General features: G+C 37.4%; 1 protein-coding gene across 2 annotated transcripts in view; it reads right to left on the reverse strand.

Annotated features, from left to right (window-relative positions):
• The window catches only part of LOC139473358 (autophagy-related protein 9A-like), a 314,783-nt gene that overhangs the window by 183,908 nt on the left and 104,543 nt on the right, over positions 1–26,332 (reverse strand). For both annotated transcript variants that reach the window (XM_071255894.1, XM_071255893.1), the window contains one exon: positions 4,148–4,232. In XM_071255894.1, the coding sequence (XP_071111995.1) occupies positions 4,148–4,232 (85 nt within the window). The remainder of the gene's footprint in view (positions 1–4,147; positions 4,233–26,332) is intronic.

Below are 26,332 nucleotides of genomic sequence, written 5' to 3' on the forward strand. Positions count from 1 at the left end.
AAACAAATATTCAAAACTCTCCACAGCGCTTGGCATATTCACTGACATTTCGTGTAGAGAAGACAGATCACTGGGAGGAGCTTATGCACACTCGATGACCCCTGACGTCACAGGGCATTGTTTCGCCGATGTGACTGGCAACAAATTACGTCATAGGGTATGATCACGTGTTTGAAAAGTTTGTGGTACTGTATTCTAAAGGTAGGCCGAAATTATTGACACGTATGTATAAATCTTTGTCATTTTTTAATTTTTTTTAAAGAGTTTGCAAATGATTTCGTTTGATTAACTTTCGGACACATTGACAAGCCGACAAACGTCAGTGATACGTTTTGGCGTGGCCTAACTCGCGATTTGTTGAGTTGAACAAAGTCGACAAACACTGCGAAAAATGACAAATATTGGATGATACGCAAAATCTGAACTGATAAACATTCTAGGTAAAGCATTCAATAGCAAAATAATGCAGTTTACGAGAAATAAACCAAATACTTGCAATTTTAGCTATCATTACTGAACCGGAAGCACATACCGCATGTGACACATGAAAGAAAATATGCAAAAGTTGGTAAGCTATCATAAAGAAATTCCGAAATAGATTCAATTCAAAAGAAAATACATGATTTACTATTTTTCGTCAACTATTTACTATTTATTGATCTGGAGAGCAGTCTTCACTCCTATTTGTTTCATATTTCTTCGTGATTGTCGCCATCAAATGTGTAAGTCTAAATCCGAAACCGTAATGGATTTCACGCTCGATGATTATAATTTGAAAATATTTTCTGAAAACAAACGCAACGGAGAGTGATATAACGTATTGAAATGCCATAATAATAACAACATAATATTGTTATTGGTCTAACATTACAAAAAAAGAACAATTTAAAATATTAAAGAGGTTGTTGAAAACTTTCTGAGAACCTCCCATCCTCTGAACCGATTAAAATTTTGGTACACGACGAGGTAGTGTAAATATATATAGATTCTAGGCTCCTATATATGTGATTTTGTACCCAAAACAAATTAGATTGTACCAAAAAAACTTTGTGAATTTGTGCCTAAGAAAATAAGACAATAGATCTATAATTATATTTGTTTTCATGTAGATTAACAGAACACATAATACAATATTTCATCAAGTTCATAATATGATTATGACTGTGATCCTTGAAATTGATTGTTTAGTTTTGAGAGAAATTGACGTCTTGTCAAAGAAGAAAAGGCCAGTTAAGTTGGTTAAACCTAAGTTAGAATGTATTGTTTTGATAGGAAAGTGATATTATGTTAAGTTTAAGCCACCAAAATTAATGTATACCTTTGAAATAATTCTAGGTAGATCTACAAAATCACATACCCATTAGGGTACCAAATCACTAGAAATTTTGGGTACAAAAGTCACTGCTGTACATTTCAACTGGTTTTCGTGAATCAATGGGATAAAAAAAATTCGTCTGAATGATTCCTTTTCTCACTAAGACAAAAATTTGTTTTACAAAACAAAACAGGCAGATCTATGTGGATCACGCTTTGTCCTAAAAATATATAAAAAAGTGAAAAATATGGACACCTCAGAAATGAGGGCTTATAAGGTTATAATTCTACCTAACTTGTCACATGGTTTGACTTAGGTCTATCTAAGAAAAGTCCTTTTGAAAATCTTTTTTTAATCTTTTTTATGACACTGACATTTCTGGCACTTAGACAAAGAGTATTCAAGGAAAGACAGATATCTTTATAATTTTTTCTTCATGATGACAGGGGGACTTTTATACACACCAGCTGAGGAAGTTGTGATACTGTGATTGCATACAAAGGAAAAACAGGTTGGAAGCAGTACCTGTATGTATAAAATAGACCACATAAGGTGAACAAAAGTAATGGATTGGCTGACTGTAAAAAAATACATCTGGCAAGGGTAAACATGTACACAAGCATGTTTCTTTTCATTCCAACCAGAAGACTGAGATAGCACTTTCTAAGAAACACATGGCTAACTTACCAGCTTATGTGCCACCATGGTTCTTGTGATTAAACAAACAAAAACGTCATGTACTGTTACAAGTACTGTTACTGTAATTAATGTATCATATTCCTATTAAATCATATTTCAGAATTGTTTTATTTGGAAACAAACCACATAATGCACAAGATTAATGTCCATATGAGTTTAGTATGTATATGTTAAGGATCTGATTTATTCATTATTCATGGAATACTAAAATTAAAATGATGACATCAGAGAGTTACTTATTCACATAGTTGATTTTCAGAGTGAAAGATAATAATTGTACTTATAATATATAACTTAAAATATAAAACCTGTAAACAGCAGTAAATAATTAAACAATTACAAATCTATAATCAATACGCAATCATGGTGGTCTTCATATTTTGGAATAAATTTAGAAATCCTTCGTGAAACTGTTCTAAAATCATGCTAGAATCTATGAATGTATTCCCGAAAGGAAAACTATCCCAAATGTCATGTGGAACTTACACCGAAAATATGTATGTAGCATTTTATTGCTTATTTATACCCTATCATATTCAGCAACACGGGGATGTTATTTTGAAACACGTTTTGTCAAGCCCATTTTCGCGCACCTGTTGTAGAGGGTGATCTTGCTGATCGACGATATCCATAGACGTATTACGTGGGATACACTTGTTGTAGTGAAACTTATCAGCGTGTACATCGCAGAAATATGAATCATGTCCCATTTATATTCACCGCAACACTGAATGGTGATTCTTGAATATCAACAGAAGTTCAAATAAAAGATACTGAGAAACTTGCATGTGGCATGTTGATTTATCGTCTACCGTTTCCGGGTCACGGGAGCAGGCAAGGTCAAACGGATTAACTATTATACGCGAATTATATCGTCAAAGTCACATTTTTATTTCATGTTAGTGGTGATTACTGAAACTGTGTATTGCTGTATGTGATAGGCGAACTATTTCAAAATTTACAGAATGTTTTGATACGAAAGATTATCAGCAGACTACCCCTGTCTGTGACATCACATCCGGTGACCTTTGCACTTATTGAAATAGTGCTGTCAGAATTCATGATCTTTATTTTCGTTTTTCTCTCGTCATATTAATCGGAATATGACGAATAAAACATTCTTCGATTGAGAAGATCGTCAACTTTCGCCAAGTTATATTTATAAAGGCAATGTAAACTTTGTTGATATTAAAATAGCAATAAGTTATGCGTAGGTAGGGAGAAGCGCGCCATGTTTGATTTTAGGACGTCTGCTAGCATCATGACACGGGTTGTTTATTTTTGTATATCGTAAATATTCAGGATTAGTGAATATTTATAAGTCATCAATTGATTCCTGCAAATTTTATAACATCACACGTCAGATTAGCCTGAATATTCGTATTTCAGCAACTGACATGATGACCTCGAAAATTAAGTTATTTTTCTCTTTAACGTTTAGATAATATATTTACTGAAATGGTTCATAATTTACCATCACGCTGATATTTGCCGATAAAAAAATCAGAAATTTTACTCAATTAAAATTAAGATATCGGAGATATGATTATTAAAATCATTTTGCACAAATGTTACAATATTAAAAGGTTCGTAGCATGAAATGCAAACCACCTTCAACATAAGAGTTGACTACTCAACACACCTTGGTTCAGCTTGATACACAAGTCTGTAAGTTCTCTAATTGAGATTGGCAGTCTGGTCAGTCTGGCTTCTTGATAGCCCTGACAAAAGTCTCAAGATGAGTTGTAGAGCCATTGATCTTATGCCTCTCAGAACAGGAAATACAATTTAATCGGTAAATCATCATGTCTAGTGATGTTTTATCTCAAATTTATTATTTGTATTGACCAAGTTTAATTGCTATGATCTGTTCGTTTCCTTGACTTTGCTGAAAGGATACAATGTAATTTTTTTCTATGGAAGACAAACACGTTTTTATTGCAAATGTAGGGGTTGTGTATGCGCTGGTGACGTGCTTCATTCCATTTCGCTTTATAGACGGGGTATATAAATTAACATCGATTTTGAAAGCTTGTACAGGGGGGGTCGCCTCATATGTGCGGTCGCTTTACAGACGGCGATAACCGGTAATATAAACTAAGACTAGCTACTAGCTGCATTTGTAAATACTACCTGTCTGCTAGTATTTGTCTCTTGTGACTTTGCTTGAAGTCATCTCGTAGGTGCCAGTTGTTGGCAAATGGTGACCATGGACCCCCTAAAAAATGAAAAGGGATTATTAAAACCAAACATTATTTTCAGAGATATGTTCCATAATCATTTCCACTTTAAATACTTTACAATCACCTATTTCATTGCATATCACACTTCACCAACAGAGACCATAGGATCAAACTTGACAACCAGGATACATGAAAACCACAGGAACAGACATTTTGAATTGTGAGATTGTGAGTGAGTGTGAGTGGACTTCACACATTATACCCATGTCGGGAATCAAACCCGGGTCTTTGGTGTGATGAGCGAACGCTTTAACCACTAGGCTACCCCACCACCCAGGTGAGATTGTGAAAAATAAGCTGTTTCTGCCAACTATTGGCTGTTCAAATGTGAGTGAAAACAGTTGTGTGCCCCCCATCTGCTATATCACAAGGGTTTTCACACAATCAAGCTCATGTCAGTCAGGCCAGTTGTTGCCTGCATGAGCAATAGGTACAACGTTATTCTGCCTGAACCCCAATCTCATAAAATCAGACTTTAGTACTCGCTACCGCTAAACAAAGATCTGAAGACATCCCATTAAGGGTAACGTCAGAACGACCTTTCATCCGACCAAACACGGGGTACTCCGAACGATAGTTACGGGTTTAACGACTGAATCCATACAATCGAGACCATCGATTAGCCATGCCAGATTGTTCTTTCGACCAGTTTTCAAACTTGTAATTGAGAATTTGTCAAAATATGTTTCGAAGCGTAGTCGCCATTTTGAAATTTGTGCCGTAAAGCACGAGAAAGCTGTCTTCTGATTGGTCATTCCACTGGTCGGTCAAAATTCACGCAAGGTCGGTCTGACATGACCCATAATGGGATGTCCTCAGATTTTTGTTTAGCGGTAGCGAGAACTAAGATCTGGTTTTAATGAGATTGGCCTGAACCCTCACTTGTGGTTCAAAGAAATATTGAAAATCTTTTATCTGAGTGACTATGACTACTTGGCCCAACAAGCTGCTCAGATTAGAGTAACTCTCAAAATCAGTTTGTTCCACACAAAGTTTACTTTCATATGATCATTCATCTGATCGTACAAATCATAAATATAGTCATAGTCCTAAAGAATGTAAGTACAACAAAACAATTAAGACAGTGCTTACCCAGACATGTAGTCAACAGTTTAAACTGTTTACAACGACATCCACTTAAAAACATTGCTGTCAAGATTGATATTCAAATATTTTCGGCAAAAATAATTAGAACAAAAATTATTAACAAATATGTGCTTTCCACAATGTTTCTAAGTCTGCAAGAATAAGTGAACTAAATCACTGTCAGAAATGTTTGAAAAATGCTTTTCTGGCTTCATTAAGACATGTGCATACAAATCACCCTAGGGCTACGTATATGAAAATAGTATATATCAAATACTGCATTTAGGTAAAATGGTGATAAACTTTGGAAATATTCATGTATTGTCATGCATGTATGAAACCGCCTATAACCTTACACCTGTCCCTTGCTAATGACCTCACAACGGTCCCTGCATTAACACAGGTGCAAAGGTCACCTGAGTTCGGGGGTCTCAAAATATTGATGTTATAGTACTTTAATTTTCAGATATGCGTTGAAGAAGGTTGCAATTAAGATATGTCCTGCATTATATTTGCTATGAAATGGAAAGTGTATGGGAAGGTTGGCGCCAGTTGAGGTTAATGGATCAGTTGTATTTATTATGATTCAACAGAACAAGAGAAAACTCTCCATCACTAGGCAAAATGAGACCTGAGAGCAAGGAGAGTCGAGTATGGGAGATAATTCCCGTTTCTAATAACCTGCGAAGCAATCTTCCGTTGGCATGACAGTCTCTTTCTTTTCCTGTTTGAGTTGAAAGCTTGACGCTCATAGAAAGAACACAGCAGAAAATGATGTGAAGGGAATGAAACTGTCAAGATATATATTTAATAGACATGCACTGAAAAAAGTTGGTTGACTGACCCCTGTCCTACAGGGATTTTTCTTCCCCTCACAAACGATTGGTTAAACACAAACACTCAAAGGTCCAGAACATAGTCGTCGAATTGACGTGGCCATATATATTGACGAGAGGGCCTTGTAGGTCAGCTTAGATCTGGCTGTGTTGGAGTGCTAGATTCAGGCTGATCTGAAATAAGGCTGGTGTAAGGTTGGGGGAATAATGTCAAGCTCTTGATATCTTGACTTAAAGGGGCACTGATCTAACGCAATTCCCAGGGACTGGTTGTTGCCTTTGTTATTGTTTTTTCCGATTGAGTACCCGGATGAATAGCAGAAATCTAGACTAGTTCGCGACCTCTGCTGCGCCATTCGTAAGCGCATTAGTCACTTTTATGGATACCGGCAGTATTAAGGGCGTATGGTCACACTGATCAACAAAATGAAATACAGTTTTCGAGATAATAAGGAAATGTAGGTATCTTTGTGGGTAGCATCGGTAATGGTGACGAAGTTTTGATAAGTTTCTCAACTGATCACTTGGATTGTTTCAGGTGTTTCACAATGGTTTCAAGTTTCAAGGGTCGGCGGAGAAAGCCCACGTGACAACTATTTTCATAACGTCCACGGTTTCTAAAAAATCCATTGAGTGATAGATAACAATAATCAATCAATCAACATATTATCAGTTAACCCTTTGAACAAAGTATGTTGTTATTACATCGGCACTTCACGCCATTATATGAGTGTATTCCCTTTGTTTTAGTAAACCTAGACATGCAAACACTCACTTTTGACATATCCACTGTGCAAGATAACAGTGATTAATCAATCAACTTATTTTCTGTTAATCCTTTGACGACTAGGAACGATCCGTTGATTTACAAAAAAAAGTAAATCAACTGATCATTCATCTCTTGCTGGGCTGACACGTGCATAACACACATTTCACCTCACTTCAAACCTGGATTTAGATTGAATAATTACCCCAGACACAATAAATGCCAAATGGGAATCTTTGTCAGGTAATCTAAGTGGTGCTACCACTAATTGTACCTGTAATAAATTCTTTAACTGAGCATCAAGTGAATGACGACAAATACACAAGTGTAGGGTTATACGAGAAAACGTGGATGACAACAAGGGAGTAGTAATCGTATTATCGACACAAGCCGAAATCCGAAAATGCTTTCACTGCATGGATACTTTTTTAGTATTAAACTATAACCATCTGGGGTATTTCCAAATGACGACATCCGATGAGCTCCGCCATTCTTTTTGTCTGTTTGTTTAGGCTGAAGAAATTATTTAACATGCGCCCTTTGTCGAAATCTTTATAGATCACAGTTAACCAATCAGTGTTTATGCAAAAATGTGTAAAACAAATATTGCCTCCAGCCTCGAAGTTTATTTAGCTGTCCTTGCAGACGGTAGCCCAGTCTCTGGTCACGCTCAGTTGTGTTGCGTATCATCCGGGTACTCACGGGGGAAAAACAATAACAAAGGCAACAACCAGATCAGTGCCCCTTTAAGATGTCAAAAGCAGTCTGTGGTGCACAAGGTTGTTGAGCAAGTTGGACAGGTTGATCATCTCTGTCCTTTGTATCTTCGCTGGCAACTTCATCTTGATATGTTTTGGTGTAAAAGGGCACCTTGGAACATTTGGAGAGTTTAACGTTAATTGTTACGTAGTTGGAATCCAACAAACTTGCGAATGTTGTACCATAACCATTCTTGGCAACTACCAGATTACAGTTTCTTGTGCATGTTTTGTTGTAATCATTGTGCAGCTACACTTAGTCACCAATCTCAATTTTGTCAGTAACAAAGCAGTGGTCTTGAGGAGCCTTGTGAACAGAATTTGCTGTACGACTAGCATGTCGATCCATGATAAGCTGTTTGACTGACAATGCCAATCTGTGCTGTTGAAGTAGCTTATTCTTCTCAAGACTGATAAAACCCAGAGCAGGGTCAGTATGGATAACAGCAGGAGGACCATCAAGAGGACGCATCCTCTGCAGTGCGGATTTGATCCAGTAGCGAGTCCAGTGCCTGTGAGATTTCAGGTTTCAGTGAAACAACTGCTCGTGAGTGGATATCTGTTTTGTAGCGCTGTTTACCAGATTGGGCAGTTCAACCAGATAAGCACCATGAAGTTTTCTAATGACAGTGCCTCGTCTTCATCAGGTGCAGTGCCAAGGTGGTTGATACCACTCTCATGACGGAGTAATTGTCCTCAACAAAGGCCATAAGTCTTTGATACAAATCCTCTTGTCTTTTATTGGGATCCAACTTGATGTCAGCAAAATCAAGGAAATGGTCACCTGCCCCCTGAAATCGAGATGAAAATGGAGATATGCACTTCATTCTCCTGCATGTCTTGCCTTGAACCCTTTATAGTTTTCAGCTCAATAGGGTTAATCTCACCCTGCCTGACTGGCGTACATAAGATAATGTGCCATGTTGTCTTGTACTTAACCGGATTCTTACTCAAACAAATTTTCTCCAGGAGTTGTACTTTCCGTTTCAGATGAAAACAACCTCACATCCATCAATAAGCCTCAGATCACGGGTGCAAAACAATGATGTATCTACTTACCTTTCCCAGATGATACTATGGGTGCTTTTCGTCCATCTGACAGTAGCCAGGTGTGATTCTTTTTCTCCCAGGTTTCATCAAGGTAAATGACCAGGATGCCCTGACTGCTATCACTGGACAAAATATCATTCATTCCAAACAATCCAAAACTTGGAAATACCACCATTCCAAATGGAAATATGACCATTCCAAAATTTGTCAAGGTCATATTTCCAAGCTTGGATTTGTTTGGATTTGTTTGGATATGTTTGGATACAACATGTCATAATCATATCTGTTAAATGTTGTACAACGTTTGACCTTATGTGAGATTAGTAAAGACATGAAAGTAAATAATTAAGAGTATTTTGGCACTATTTAACACGAAAAGACCAAATCATGAGCAAATTTAACTAAATGAATTTCTGTCATTTAAAGTGGCTACTCTTTATATTTAATTTCTTATCTTCCTTGTCTATAATCATATGACATTGACTATGAACTTTGAACAATTAAACAAATATTTTGTTTTCCCATACCGACTTGCGGTTGTCGTAGAACAAAGACCGTTTCGAGAATAAAGGGCCTCATTATTATAATTTGAACTAATATACACATTTACATAATAGTACTAGGTATAAATGAATTTTGATAAGTGTTCGAACAAGGATATGAATTATCTCGGAATTATGCGTAACACATAGGGTGGGAAATTGTATAATTGGTCTGGAACTATCTGACGGTAATTCAAAACAGGGAACAAGATTTCGTAAAAGGAATCATTGAGCCAGGAATGCAACGATTTAAATGCTGACAAAATGAATAAACATATCTGGAACAGAGTAGACTGTTCATGCGGACAATTATATGCTACGTCTATTGCCAATGAAGTTAGAGCATTTGTTTCATATAAAAGATAGAAGCCAAATAAATGGGACAATTAGTTGTTATGAATTAGCTTTACCTCTGTGACATATTACGCAACTAAAGGTGAATATGTTTATCAAATAATCAATTACAGTAATTAACCTAGTGTCCTTTTTTATACACAATTTAATTACGTATTGGGGTACAATACTAGTATATATTACACATATACACGGAATGATTTCTTATTTTGTCAATTTAATCATAACCCAAATCATACAAATCGAACATGTGAAAATAAAAGTAGTGACTAACTTTATGATCAAGGGTATAAATACTCTATTGTATCTATTAAAGGGGCACTGATCTAACGCCATTCCCCGGACTGGTTGTTGCCTTTGTTATTGTTTTTTCCCTCGTGAGTACCCGGATGATACGCAACACAACTGAGCGTGACCAGAGACTGGGCTACTGTCTGCAAGGACAGCTAAATAAACTTGGAGGCTGGAGGCAATATTTGTTTTACACATTTTTGCATAAACACTGATTGGTTAACTGTGATCTATAAAGATTCGACAAAGGGCGCATGTTAAATAATTTCTTCAGCCTAAACAAGCAGACAAAAAGAACGGCGGAGCTCATCGGAAGTCGTCATTTGGAAATACCTCAGATGGTTATAGTTTAATACTAAAAAAAGTATCCATGCAGTGAAAGCATTTTCGGATTTCGGCTTGCGTCGATAATACGATTACTACTCCCTTGTTGTCATACACGTTTTCTCGTATAACCCTACACTTGTGTATTTGTCGTCATTCACTTGATGCTCAGTTAATGAATTTATTACAGGTACAATTAGTGGTAGCACCACTTAGATTACCTGACAAAGGTTCTCATTTGGCATTTATTGTGTCTGGGGTAATTATTAAATCTAAATCCAGGTTTGAAGTGAGGTTATGTAATATGCACGTGTCAGCCCAGCAAGAGATGAATGATCAGTTGATTTACTTTTTTTTGTAAATCAACGGATCGTTCCTAGTCATCAATATATATATATCTTTTAAAATATTTGATTGTTACTGAGACACGTGACATCGAATAAGTTTCTTTGTACAGCTGCAGACGAGTGGGATATTGTTGCTTTGTGTGGATATTCACGGATACATTCCTCGAACAAGGAAGCTGCCTAAAATTTATACACATAAATTTGGTAGGTTGTAATTATGATATTTGCATTTTGTTTTCCTTCTTTTAAACCGATTCGTTCTTGTTTCTCTACGTCTTGGTTGGGAAATTCTTCAATGTGCGATAGACGTTGTTTTCACAGGTCTTTTCCTTTGTAAGCGTGTATATATTACCATCAATTTGTAAAATGTGATTCTCTCAGGCAATTTATAAAATGTGTAAATATTTCAGTCATTTCGACTAAAAAATCTGTCCAGATTGATTAAGACGATCAAAAGGACCTACAAACATCACAACAGATTATTATGTAGGATTAGAAGCCAAACAACATAGAAATGTACTTTTCAACGTAACATTTTCAGTCTCTTGGTGATGACATTAAACATCAAAATGTTTGGAATTTGTTATCATAATAATACAGATGGAAATGTTTTTCAGTCACTTTGTAAAATAACTGAATATTTAGACGTTTAATAAATGTGTTACACATTTGACATTAAAAAAAATATACACACTATAAAAAAAGCAATGCTCAGGTGAAATATTTACTTTGTGTTGCAAGTCAAAATAGTGTAAACGAAAATCGCAAAATTACCAAGCAAGTGACTTATCAAAACTTCGTCACCATTACCGATGCTACCCACAAAGATACCTACATTTCCTTATTATCTCGAAAACTGTATTTCATTTTGTTGATCAATGTGACCATACGCCCTTAATACTGCCGGTATCCATAAAAGTGACTAATGCGCTTACGAATGGCGCAGCAGAGGTCGCGAACTAGTCTAGATTTCTGCTATACATCCGGGTACTCACTGGGAAAAAATAATAACAAAGGCAACAACCAGTCCCGGGGAATTGCGTTAGATCTGTGCCCCTTTAAGTAAAACAATTATTGATAACTTCCTGAATTCCAATTGTTCAATGAACAGAATTATTCAAAGCTCTGGCGTGAGACAACAATAAATTAGATGTTACCAAAGATTGTCCATTTTATGATCTTAGGCACATGTCGGCACACTTGCATGTGAGCCGTCTAGACGACTGTCTGTTTTATAATTAAATGGCAGCTGACCCAGACGAATACTTAATCCTGAGACCTATTATGGTCTTGTCGAGTCAAGTGCGGGTCTCTCTCTCACCTTAGGGAGAATGCGACTGTAAAAGCCCCTCGCTAGACAGACAAGTAGTGAATGTTTGAGATAAGTTTATTATTTATTATGTATAGTTTAAACTCTAGATAATTCATAGTCTTTTTATTGTTCAAATTACTAATAAAACATATTTGAACTTGTTACTTCTAAACATACTTCCAAACAATTCCAAACCATTCAAAACATATCCTGCGTTGGAAATATGTTTGGAAATGTTGCAATCCAATTTTGGATTTTCTGTAAAGATCGATCCTTCCAAGCTTTGGAAATGTTGGAATGAGCGATCTTTCCAAAGCAATCCAACGTTCATTCCAAACTGGAATTGACGCTCCTTGGTCTTGTGTATAGTCATGAATTGTATGGTAATTTAATATTAAGTTTGTGCAACAACAGTATTTACTCGTGCATATTTAATCTACCAATTACAGGTCAGTCACCCCATTACTGTTATAATCAACATGATTTCCAAAACCTCTATCACCTGAACTTGTTTCTTTCCGTCTGGATCATGTTACAGTAATTACTTCCCACAATTCCACATCCAAACAGTCTGCTCATAAGCCGGACATGTCATCACAGTGTTCACCTTTATTAACCCATCAGCCTCTCACGAGGTTACTTTCTACATTTTTTCCTGTAATTGTAGTCTGCCTCTGTAGGTTAGATCTTGGATAGATGTGAGCGTGCTGAGGCAAGACATCCACCAGCGTCTCGGTTTGATGGGCTGATCAAGTGAGCTTGTTGTCATGTGCTCTACTCTTACATATCTGTCCTCTGGATGTGCTACTATGCCCTCGTTGAGTAGAAATCTTGCGCCTATGTAGGTGATGTCATGTGTGGGTACTAATTCTGATTTTTGAGGGTGAACCAGGAATCCTAAGTGTGTTAGTAGTTAAATAAAAAAAGGTACACTGCATTTGATCTGAATTGCGATTTGTCTTGATCTGCCGATAGGAGTGAGTGAGTGAGTGAGTGAGTGAGTTGGGTTATACGCCGCTTTTAACAGTATTCCAGTTATATCACGGCGTGTCAGTTTAATGTGGGAGGAAAGCCAGAAGTGATGCAGGTCTCAGACATTTACCACTTCGGTGAAACCCACGAGCACGGGTATGGTGCTGACAAACCTAGAAACATAATTGGGGCGAACCGGGATTCGAACCCACCATCATAGGTTTCTGGATGACTAGTCTTGGTCGTTTTAAGTGAAGTTTGTAGCCTCTTCTTACTACTTCGAGCAGCCATGAGTCGTCTTCTGTGATGATCTTCTAGTTGTCTGCATACTGCATAAGACTACCTCCGACTGGTCCTGGGATAGGATGAATGCTGAACTTGGGTAGTCTTGGGTCGAGACCGGCTAGTTCGACTGGATTCAATGTGGTTGTATCGTTGATCTCCTGTAGTTATAAATCGTTGTCCAGTGAGCAGGCAATGTCGGTTGGAACTGAAGGGATCTGCAGATTTGTGGTTGAGTCATTTTCCTCGGAGACTGCCTCTGCCTCTGCTTCGTCCTCTCTGCGAAGTACAGTACTTTAAGGATACAAAAAGTTGCCTCTTATGGGATCTGGGCCTGATGAGTGGCTGTTTGTCTCGATTGTCATAACCTGTACCAGTGATTTTTCTTCAGTTAGCACCATAAGACAATCCATGGCTAAAAGGCATGTGGACTGGATCCCTGAAGAGAGTAGGTTTTATGTCTTCAGTACCTCATACTTGCCACATGAGGTGACTATGCTTGTAATATGAGACTGAGGGGACTGGGTGGTTATGTTTGCGGACATTTTTGGTGCAGTGTCATCGTATCCCAAGATGTAGATTGATGCTTATGATGTCAATCACTGGATTGTCCAGTCCAAACTTGATTCATTACAGATCGCCATCATATAGTCGGAATATTGCTGTGTATCAGAGACGATATCATTCTCCATAGATAAGAACATGATGGTAGATGATTGACTGTTGAAATAGTCGATCGAACAGCTGTTTAAGCAGCGAAGGCCTGGTCCAAATTCCTGCATAGAAAAAACATAACAGACCTCGGAGGCAACGTGATGGTCGATGAATTGGAATTGGGTACGATGATGGTCTTCAGTAAAATGACTTCACTGTGACTGTAATCCAAGGCAGCGAATCAGCTGGATCGACGTTGTCGAAGCTGTAAGTGGAAGAGAGGGGGAAGGCTTTGAGATCGAACTTGATGTCGTTGGTGATCTAAAACTGGACTGACCATGCATGGGTGGAGAATCAATCCATGGATTGATGTTGATTGACGTTTCCACTCAAAGATCGAAAGAAGAAGGAAGAAATGCATAGTGTGAGATAGGATAAATTAAAAAAATTGAATTTATGACACCAGTTTATGAACTCATCTGACATCATGACTGGTAACATCACTGTGTAAAATTTCATCTCTGACTTAAATAGTTTTTGAGAACAGACGGATGAGCTCTGTTCCAATATCCCCTGGCCCACTTTATGGCGTGCAAAAAAAAGATTAAATGTGAAATTAATACACATAAAAAGCCCTTCGCTGGAAACAATATTTTTTTGTTTTACGTATCTCTCAGATAAGCTAACTTCCGTAGTTGTCCCCATATTGCAGACACTTAGCACCAAGTAAAATAACACAGATCAAGGGCCATAATAATTTTAGGATATCAATTTTCTTGACAAGTATCTCTTAAGATAAGCAAGCAAACTTTCATTCATGTAACTTCTGTAGTTTCTAAGAAAACTTTTCCCCATGCACTAAGTTGAAAAGCATAGAGCAACAACCATAACTCTGTAAAAAAAATGAATTTACGACACCAATTTTTGAACTCATTTGAAATCATGACCAGAATCATTGGTGTGTACAATTTCATTTCACAGACTTAGTTTTTGAGAAAACATTTCCTTTGAGAAGAGAACGAACGGAAGGATTAAACGGACAGACGGACGAACTCTGCTCCTGTATCCCCTGCCCCACTTCATGGTAGGGATGATAAATGATTTGGGGACAGACACACAGATGGAACCAACAATCACAATACCAAACAATACCTGAATTGGTGTATGATGTTGAGTTACTTGTTAATTAATTAACACCTCACTCAGCAATATTTCTGAAGAAAATTGTTAGTGTACATGGCAAGATCACTGTAAGAGTGTATGAGAATCTTTTATTACGTTTTTACTTGTGCTTCAGGTCAGGTCAAGAGGCCTATTTCACAGGGAACAAACCAGGCTTATACAGAGAAAGCAGCTTGACAATTTGCAACAAAGATTATGATCAATAAATAATGGATAAAATTTCCTATAGCCCACAAGGATAATGGAAAGGTATAGGGGCAATACAAAAATTAGCCACTGCAGCTTAGGTATCTAAAGATGTGGCCAAGGATTGGTTAGAGAAACAAGCAATGTGGCAAATATATTTATCAGCCCCGCGTTATATACTGAGGAAAAAATGAAGTTCATCAGGTTGACCTCTTGTTTCTTCCTCATGATAAGGTAAGACACAAAATATAGAAATACTCTTTAACCGTAGTGGATGTAGCTAGTCCGTACAAAGAGGCTGAGCCATTAACCTCAAAAGATTGAACTGAAGTAGCTAATGCACTGAGCCGCATATATAAACGCAGACCTTTAAAGTGGTCTAAGTTATTTCAAGTAGATCTTGGACCCGAGTTTATGGGATCAGTAACTAAACTACTAACAAAGCATAATGTCACAATCAGGCGTGGTGAAAAAAAGGCCAACTATAGCCATGCTATTGTTGAGAGATTTAACCGGACATTAGCAGAACGTTTGTTTGGATATCAGTATGGGATGGAAATGAAATCTTATTGATTAAGATCCAAGGAATGGGTGACACGGTTATCACCTGTTGTATCAGCACGGAATAATGAAGTAACAAGATTAATCGAGAAGAAACCATCCGATGCCATTAAAATTAAATCTGTGACTTCCAAATCTTCAGCACAGAGTGTCAAAGGACAAAAACTTCCGGATAGAGTGAGTGTAAGATATTGGTCAGGGTTCCACAAATATGCCGGCCAACTAGACAAATGCTAGTGAAACTTGATCTAGGCCAGTAATTTTATATTTACACTGGCCCAGCTGGCTATTGAAATAATATGGTGTACCAATCGCTTTAAGTCAGGTTAAAACTCACTCGATCTTTTATTCAGTCAACAAAAGCCGTACATCAACTTGTCTCTGCCAACTACCAATCTTAGTTACCTCCCTTATGAGACTGTAACACGAGGTAATAAAATATCTGTAAACTGGCTATTTATGTCCGTGTGGCAGGCACATGCTATGATAACAACTCTACATAGGAAAGTGAGAGACCAGTTGTTAATAACCAATGAATTCCATTGTAGCAAACAGGAAGTGTTTATGGTGAAAAATTAATGCTACTTTCTACGCTTCACATACCGGTATTCTGTAATGGTCGTCACGGCCGGAACTGCTTTGTGGAATTTTTTAAAGCCTCTACGGAAAATTGAAAAGCCAGCACAAAGTGCAAGAAAGCGGGGAAGGACATTCCAACAGTCGTGGAAGCTCAAATTTCCATGGTTAGAAGTGCATGAAACAAACAAAGTCAGTAAAGTCATGAATAAAATGACTTTAACTATATTGACAAGTGTTTACTCTCTTAAATTTCTGAATTTCTGTTGGACTTGTAACTTTATATCTGGGCCAGTAGTTTTTATTTCCTACTGGACCAGTCAGTTTGTGTGTAGATAAGATATTTGTCAAACCCTGTTTATACCAGACCGGTGAACTCAAAGGAGGTCAACATCGAGCAACTCATCCGATTTGGTCTCTTAAGATATATAACATTAGTCGATTGGTTATGAAAGCAGTGTTTCCGTCAGCTTTTTTGTCAGCCGGTCATTAGACCGGCTGACTAAAAATATACCGGTTCTTATCGTTTTTGGACGGTCCCCCAAGTTACTGTGTAAAAACACACCTTTCGATCAGAGTTTTCTCTTTTTTGATTTCTGAACTGTAGATTTGCTACAGGAAGGTGTTTTTCACCAGAATGCATGTTCAAGATCATAAGATTGTTTAATCTTCGCTGGCAAAGTCGGTTACGACTTGCCGTATGTATGCGGTTTTGCAGACTGAAGCCGCGTTCGGCTGGTGCACTGCTGACAGGTATCGTCATGGCTACAGCTGCGAAAACAGCAAAATCTGGATAAATATCCTCATAATCAGCCATGATAACTCGACAGTTCTGTTGAAGTGTGTGTGTACCAAGTCCCACAACTGTAGTTTTGTAGCTGGTGAAATCACGGTTGGCCCGATCGCCATCTATGATATATGTGACATCATTATATATTGGACCAATCACAGGACTTAAATGGGTAATCAGCTGATTTAGGGAATCCCTTCCATAGTTATTCAATTCTTCGCGTGAATCTGGGAAGTGAGATGGTACTGCACAATTCACCGATGAAGCCTGCACGTGAATTTTTAAAAGCGTGCACCGAACGTGCATCTGCATATGTAACTTTCACACCACGAAACAAGCGGTTTGTGATGTTGTTAATAAACGATTGCTCATTTTCTCCTGGTGTTTTTAGCAATCTTTGCAATGAGTCGCAGGTTGAGTTCAAAATTGGCATTTTCATGCCGAGATTCAGATTGTCTTTCTGAAATATTGTGACAAGTTTGTCCATATGATACAACACATCTGATAGCATGTAGATTGTTGCAATAAATGAGTAGGTTTCTGCTGCTTCTTCTTCTATTTCCATGACAAGTGTTGGCCAGTTATCTTTCGTCCCCTTAACAGCCCTCCCTACGGACAGCCAACGCACACTGCACGGCTGTTTAACACTTGAGAAATCGGAATCAGAAAGAACCTCTGACAGTTCACGTAATCTGGCATATCTCGTCGCTGAATATTCGTACAGTTTGTAAATGCTATTCAGTGTTTCTCTATAATAAGAGATAGTCTTAGATACTTTGGCTGCATCAGCAGATGCTAAAGCCAACCCGTGGGCGATACAGTGCACATGAATCATGAAAGGGCTGCCACCTAGACCGATAACTTTTTTGATAGGAATGTTCCACTGTACTAACACCTCTTTAACCTTCTCTGTGACACACTCGGCCGTCCCACTGTGTACCGTAAAATTACCAAGAAATATTGTCTCAGGTTTTCCGTTAAGCACTACTCTGATGAACATAATCAGTTTTTTTTCCACAGTAACGTTAACTGTCTCATTGATGATTAAACCAACGAACCTGCTTTCCTTTATTTTTTTCCTTTAGATCCTTAATAGTACTTTCAACTAAAGCATGTTCCATTTCTTCCACTGAATCAGAATGTTTATATACCACACCACTTAAACTGGTACATCCATGTTTTTCCTGCAAATCCAAGAGACTAGAAAATTTATTTGTAGCAATATTTTCTTTGGCCATGAACAATACAGTTCTCATCATCACAGTCAATTTTCATCATTTTTTTCCGTTGCCGCATTCATATGAGTTGCCATGGAAGTTCTTTGATACATTGTGGTAACAGCATGGTGATGTGCCGCGCTATCACGATGCTCTTTCAATGCCGACTTCTTCATATTAATGCAACCTTTTGTAAATCCGTTTTGTTTACAAGCTGCCTCACATATCTTGCATTACATCATAATTTTACCACATTCCTCTTCATAATGTAGCTATTTGAATTGCTGCAACCATTCAGAATTAAATTTCCGAATTTTAGTTTGGCTGGCCTTTTGACAACTGACAGTTGACGTATCTGACCCCGTCTCAGACATTGAATCAAGTTTACGTTTTTTAGCAACATTTAGACTACAATCACCAGTGCCCGTTTCTTTGTTACCCTCTTTGTCAGTCTCTGAGACAACTTTCTTACTTTTAAAAGGCGATTTAGACCCTCCGTTCCCCAGCGTACTGTTTTTGCCCCCAAAGAATGATGACAGTGTCGTCTGCTTGCCTGCCATTATTATAGCAGTACACTCATGCCCAACCTCCCCACAGCAACAGCCCCTATCACAATGTTACGTAACGAAGGTATCAGAGCTGGCAGTTACACATGGTTCACCCTCCTGCCCAGAGTTCCATGCGGTCAGCATAGGTCCTCTCAGATTATTCATCACATCTCCATTCAAGCAAAGACGTATGTATATATATATACGTCTTTGATTCAAGATATTGCATATGTATTTCATCTGTTTTATTTTTGATGAGCCTATCTATTTAGATATACATATGTCTTACATTGTGTAAGTAAGTTTCATTGAGAAAATATCATGAAATGTGAAAAACTATCACTAGACTCTATTTGCATATTTATTCTTTGTTCACATTGGATCACACTCCGGCGCAGTGGTGACTTAGCATCGCTCCACTGCCACAGGCTAATTTGCATATCACGTCACCGGACTTTTCTCTTGTTTGTAAACCAACACGCTTTTTAAGAAATCAGAAAAGAACGGACTAATGCAAGTATTTGGGGGCGGTTTACATATTGGGTTGCATAATTATATAGATACGCTACTACAACTGCGACAGTGAGATGCATGACAATACATATGATATTTACAAATCAAAATGACAGCATCGCAATATAGCTCTCCGTAGGTTTCGATGACAGCACATGGAGCCCAAAAATATTTTGTCATGCACCTTTTCGCATTTGTGGTAGCATATCTAGATCTATATTATTTTGAAAAACAATATGTAAAGCTCACCAATAAGGTTTGCATTAGGCCAGTCTGTTCTGTTTTCAGAATAAGCGAAAGTTCAGTCACATGATTGTGATATGCAAATTAGCCAATGGCAATGGAGCAATGTGAAGTCATCACTGCGCATGAGTGTGCACGTGGTTCTGAACTCATTCAGAAAATATCGTTTAAATCTGTTACTTGATTACTATAGCTTTGTTGTGTCAAGATACCAAAGATAAACAGATGCAATCTGAATGAAACGAAACGAGTCGAGTCCAGTTTATTTTTAGAAAACTGGGAATTCCATTCTGTGTGGAAGAGAAACACGGACTGATTTTAGAGTGAACAAGTGATTGAGTGATTGAGTGAACAAAGTTTAAACACCTTGTTGCAGACACAAACACAGACTCAGTTAAAGTTATTTTTTTCTAACATTCTACCGGACACTGGGACCGTCACACTAAACATTTACCGGTCTTTGCCATTTTTTACCGGCCACAAGCCGACATATACCAGAGAACGGAAACACTGGAAAGAAGGAGAGCCTTTTCTATATTATCGTAAAGATGGACCGGGCAGGGGATTTGTATGAGAAGAGTTGCTCATAGTCCCCAGTGATACAGTATTACCTCCCTAAGCAGCCATAAGCATAGGTTGCTACACCATCCTTATCAATCCATCTCTTTGTATCTAAGGGGGATAATGATGTCTTGTTCATTCTTAATCCAAATATACTATGATTGTAACTTCTTAAAGAGTTCATCTCGTGTTTGAATGTTCTACCCTTGAATAATGCTTCTTTATACTGTTTGTGTTTGATATGCTTTTTTACCACATACTTCTTAAAGCCCTTAGCTTTTCTTATCTCTCCATTATCGGACTTCTTTATAGAATACATCTTAGGTCTTAATCCGACATACTCCGCTATAGGAGTCCCAGCAAAGGTTGCTACACCATCCTTATCAATCCATCGCTTTGTATCTAAGGGAGATAATGATGTTTTGTTCATTCTTAATCCATATATCCTATGATTGTAACTTCTTAAAGAGTTCATCTCGTGTTTGAATGTTCTACCCTTGAATAATGCTTCTTTATACTGTTCGTGTTATATATGCTTTTTTACCACATACTTCTTAAAGCCCTTAGCTTTACTTATCTCTCCATTATCGGACTTCTTTATAGAATACATCTTAGGTCTTAATCCAACATACTCCGCTATAGGAGTCCCAGCACATTCATCCTTCATCTTACCTAACACCTTTTTATTTACTACTCTGTGCAGTGGATTATCTTTTGGGTAATCGCTCGCGTCGTACATATCTATTTTTTCTGCCATATCTTTATACACATCCTCGCTTTGTATTTCCATCAACAAAGAATCTGTGTCGGTTTATAACACCTCGCATCTATCGCCGTACTGCATCTTAAATTCGTTGTAATAAAAGTCATACATTAAGTGTTTTGACAAGTCAAGAATACTCATACCAACGTACACCGGTCTGTTGAATTTTTTACGAGAAGAGTTGCTCATAGTTCCAAACGATACTGTATTACCGCCCTAAATAACCATAAGCATAGGTAGTTACACCATCCTTATCAATCCATCTCTTTGTATCTAAGGGAGATAATGATGTCTTGTTCATTCTTAATCCATATATCCTATGATTGTTACTTCTTAAAGAGTTCATCTCGTGTTTGAATGTTCTACCCTTGAATAATGCTTCTTTATATTGTTCGTGTTTGATATGCTTTTTTACCACATACTTCTTAACACCTTTAGCTTTTCTTATCCCCTCATTTTCAGATTTCTTTATAGAATACCCTGGTACATCTTAGGTCTTAATCCAACATACTCTGCAATAGGAGTTCCAGCACATTCATCCTTCATCTTACCTAACACCTTTCATTAACTGCGCTGTGCAATGGATTACCTTTTGGGTAATCGCTTGTGTCGTACATATCTTTTTTTTCTGCCATATCTTTACACACATCCTCGCTTTGTATTTCCATCAACAAAGAATCAGTATCCGTATATAACACATCGCATCTATCGCCATATTGCTTCTTAAGTTTGTTGTCATAAAAGTCATACATTAAGTGTTTTGACAAGTCAAGAATACTCATACCAACGTAGACTGGTCTGTTGAATTTTATATTCCTCTTCCGCGTATGTAGTGCCGCTAAGTCATTATCAAGTATTTTACTTTTGTTAAAAACTGGATTGGCTATAAGTTTCTTGAGTCTTTCTTCCTCATTAGATCTGAGCCAGCTGTGAAGATACGGGGGGTAGAATAGTTCTTCAGCAACCCATATTTGCCGTAAAAGGTGATTATGCTTGTCGTAAAAGGCGACTAACGGGATCGGGTGGTCAGGCTTGCAGACTTGGTTGATGCATGTCATCGATCGCAAATGCGTGGATTGACGCTCATGATAACAATCACTGGATTGTCTGGTCCAGATGCGATTATTTACATATCACCGTCATATCGCTGGAATATTGCTGAGTGCAGCGTTAAACAACAAACCAACCAACCATTAGATCTGACCAATTTAACATCAACACACTTCCTTTGATTCTCCATAGTTTTACCAAATACAGAGTTATTCATGAGCTTATATTCTTTTCGAAATCACTGGAAGCCATCTTTCTTAAATCTGTGTTCAGTCTTATATATGGCTCCATCCAAGGGCTTTGATTAAACTTAAGAACTCTGTGTATTTTCTTCAGATATATATAACTGGAGATTTCTACAGTGGACTATATATTTTGCCTTATCCATCAAATTTGTTACGAGTTTTTCTACATTTGCTAACCTAGTCTATCCCATCAAGGAGTGTTGATACTCTGACATCCAATCTCTATTAACCCTCAATCTTTCAGGAGTTAGCAGATAACTATTATGGTCTTTGTATAACTCTGTTGGATATTATAAGTATGTAGCCTTTATCAGAATCTGTGTGAATATTACCGTATTCAACGTAATATGCGCCTCGCTTTAATAAGTGCCCACAGCGATATTTGTTAATATATTGGCTAGTGAACAATCCCAAATTGCACCCATTCCGATTGATCCATGTACTTAACACTTGTTTATTCGTGTATAATACACACTTGTATGTTATATGCACCCTTAATTATGGGCAATTAAATTCTGGAAAAATATATCTGTCGTATATGAACATTTCAGGTTGTCACCAAAATACTTTTCTAATAAGAGCCCCCTGTTTCTAATTTTGAGAGCGCCCTAGGCGCTTATTACGTCGAATACAGTATTCACATCGATATTGTTTACTCACTCAAAACCACCCTTGGGTAAAGGCTCACTCATAGCCCATCTGTACAAATTGTTGGCGTCGAGATATGATATGTGCGTAGTAGGTATACTCTAATCATATCCTTCTACTAATTAAGAATACCTTTTCGCTGTCATTGATATACCACCTCTTAATCCTTTCTCAACAAACAAGTGCATATCATAATCAGTTAGTAATTTTAATTCTACACCGGTCTTCTTCAACAATGCATCCCACGAGAGTCTGTGACTGGAATAGTACCATTCCGGATCCAAGCATGTTTTAAACATGTCTTTCTAAATATCTCAAATATATCGGTGAGCAATAGTACGTCGGTTTTTTAGTACAGATCATGATAATCATTGAAATTCTTACAACCTAATTTATCCCACACATTAAGAGCGTGTTCATAATCAGCATCGCTTATTTTAGATTCTGTTAAGTTCCCATAGAATGATTCAACGGGTGGTAATTTAGTTCTTCGAATCTAGACCAATCATCCATATATTCGTAAGGTCCTTTTCGTATACCTTTTCTCAGGAACAAATGCCATGTTAACCGATCACTATTTTGATTTGTTATTGCAAAGACATCGAGTAGTATAGGTAATGGGGGTTCTGGACCACTTCAACTGGAGCCAGATTTATATACCTATATTGCTATACTACAGGGGGAATTTTTTATGCAAAAATGATGATGCGATTCAACGATCGTCATGAGATATTATTATATATTAATGTAAGCATTCTTCTAAATGTTGGTTTTGGCACGGAGTAATTGTTGTCTCCCCTGTTCTATGTACTTTTTTCCCTCGTCTTCGCTACTAATACCACTGGTCTTTGATCGAATCTCCTGCTTCATTGCGTTGTATTTGGTGAGTTCTGACAACACTAAACGAAACTCCTCCTCAGATATCTTACAATCAGCCATTGCTGTTGAAATATGATCCTCAATGCTGTTCAACTTTGCTTCGGCGAGTATCCGAATATTATCGTGTTTTAATGCTTTCTTTTGCAACTTACGAGAAATGAATTTTATCGCTATTCCTGCCAGTCCTGAGACTCCGGCGGCTATTTGCATGCCAAGTACGATAGGCGCGGCGATTATAGTTGATAATAAATCAACATCGGCTACACCGAGTCCCATGCTAGCCGTTACAAGCGTGGTGTCAACTCCGTCGAGAGCATTCATGGCTCTGCGATACTTTTTATACAATCCAAGTCTCAACTCCCTCTCCTTATCTATTCGATGTTTTATGTCGCTTATTTGATGTAATCGAAATCCATCAACTTCATCGAGTGCCGGATATATATCCATATTATTATTATATCATATAATAGTCTTTAATTGGTCTTGCTTAAATGTTTTGAGAGTATACATCAACCTTATCAAATGTATATTATACGGCATGAATATCTTAGTAAGAGAAATATTGTCACTTTTAATAATTTGGACCCCCTTAAGGGTTGCAACGGGTGATGCTCCAATAGGAATAATACTGCAACATTGACGTTGGTGTTTCTTTAGCCATTTAAACGATAGACCTGGTAATATTTCCAAGGCATCTTCCGGTGCATCTCCGAACAAGACTTCAATAATAAGCGTAGAAAGATTAGGTATTGCACTCAAGTTCTGTTTAATATCATTGAATTCAGTAACCAAATTTAAACTAACATTTTTTTATGCCGGACGACTATATAACATATGACCTGGGTTTTCTGGTAGGGGAGAGACTAACACACTTTTTCATTTTGACGGGATATAAGCCTAAAGTATGACCTCACTATTTATTATCTTAGTTAAATTATGTGCCTTACCCATCATCACATACGGTGGGGTAATGATGATATTCAGTAGCCACTCGATGTTTGCTTCGATCATAGTCCATTTATTATCATCGTTGCAAGTAAAATTATACAAAGTGTTTTTATGGAGTCTATTTACGTCGACATTGCTTATATCTCCTAGATTACCTGTGAATGTAACTTCTTTCTGCTTGTATACATTATCTTGTAAGTGTAAAGCGTATAACTGACCATCGGTACCGGGTTTACCGAATCCTTCTGTGTCTCCGAGATCGGAAAGCGCAATTGTATTACATTGTCTGAGTGTTCCAGGGCCTGATGAATCAACCATTATTTATAATATGGAGTGTTACACTCAAGTATCCTATATTTACAGGTTGGTGTTTTACATCTAATACAGAAATTTTGAGGTCTGAAATAATACCACGCTTTAATTTTTTATATTGTAAAGATGAGAAAGATTCCGTTCTACCGCTATTGTATTCTTCATCTTTCACTGGAATAGCTCTGAGTAGAGTTGAAGGACTTTCTAGTTGAATATTATCCGTCGTGCTTATTTGATCAAGATGGATGCACAACTCTTTAAAGGGAACTAAATCGGGTAATTTAACTCCCTGTGCTGATGTCTTGATTACTGTCATATCTCCTCTCCATCCAAGTGTATCTGCTAAGTTCGTGAAAAGCTTTACACCTATTCTCCAGCGTTTAAATTCCATAAGGCTTCAAAATTTCAGCATTGAGTGAGCATACGCTGTTATACCCATCAGATATAGTGGGTTCGGCAATAACACTCTTTTCAATTATATGGATCTTATTATTACCTCTTGCAGCATTTATATTGGTCCACCGCGGGTAATACGTTACATCGCATGGGGCGACTTCAAGTTGACCATCCGAGTTATCGATAGTATGAAGCAGTTGAATAGACTGACCATTTGTTATTGTTATTGTGTGACATACATATTAAGTATACAATGATACTATATCATAACTTAAATATGAAATCAACTTCTATTACTAATCAGTCGATTTAACCTTTAGCCTGCTGAATTATTTTCACACTTCTTACCCCTGCCTGCTGGATTAATTTTAGCATAAGGCGTTCTAAAGAGGGTGGGTGATTTCAAACAGTCGGTGACTCATTAAACAAGGGCCAATTGAAGAAATATTTTGCACATTTATTCCTGATAGAAAACTACACAATTCTATATAAAAATATCCTGGTGTTTTCAATCATACCAAGGTTAAGACCAAAGCGAACACAAAATTTGTTAATTTTCTTGAACTTACCTGAATTGCGTTATTGAAGGTGGTTTGCATTTCATGCTAGGAACCCTCTAATATCGTAACATTTTTGCAAATTGATTTCAATAATCATATCTCCGATATCATAATTTTAATTGAGTAAAAATTCGGGATTTATAATCGGCATATATCAGCGCGATGGTAAATTATGAACCATTTCAGTGAATTTATTATCTAAACGTTAAACAGAAAAATAACTAAATTTTCGGGGTCATCATGTCGGTTGCAGAAATACGAATATTCGGGTTAATCTGACGTGTCATGTTATAAAATTTGCAGGAAACAATTAATGACTTATA

The sequence above is a fragment of the Haliotis cracherodii genome, unplaced genomic scaffold (assembly GCF_022045235.1).
Source record: "Haliotis cracherodii isolate W230 unplaced genomic scaffold, xgHalCrac1.p SCAF_28, whole genome shotgun sequence".
Taxonomy (NCBI): domain Eukaryota; kingdom Metazoa; phylum Mollusca; class Gastropoda; order Lepetellida; family Haliotidae; genus Haliotis; species Haliotis cracherodii.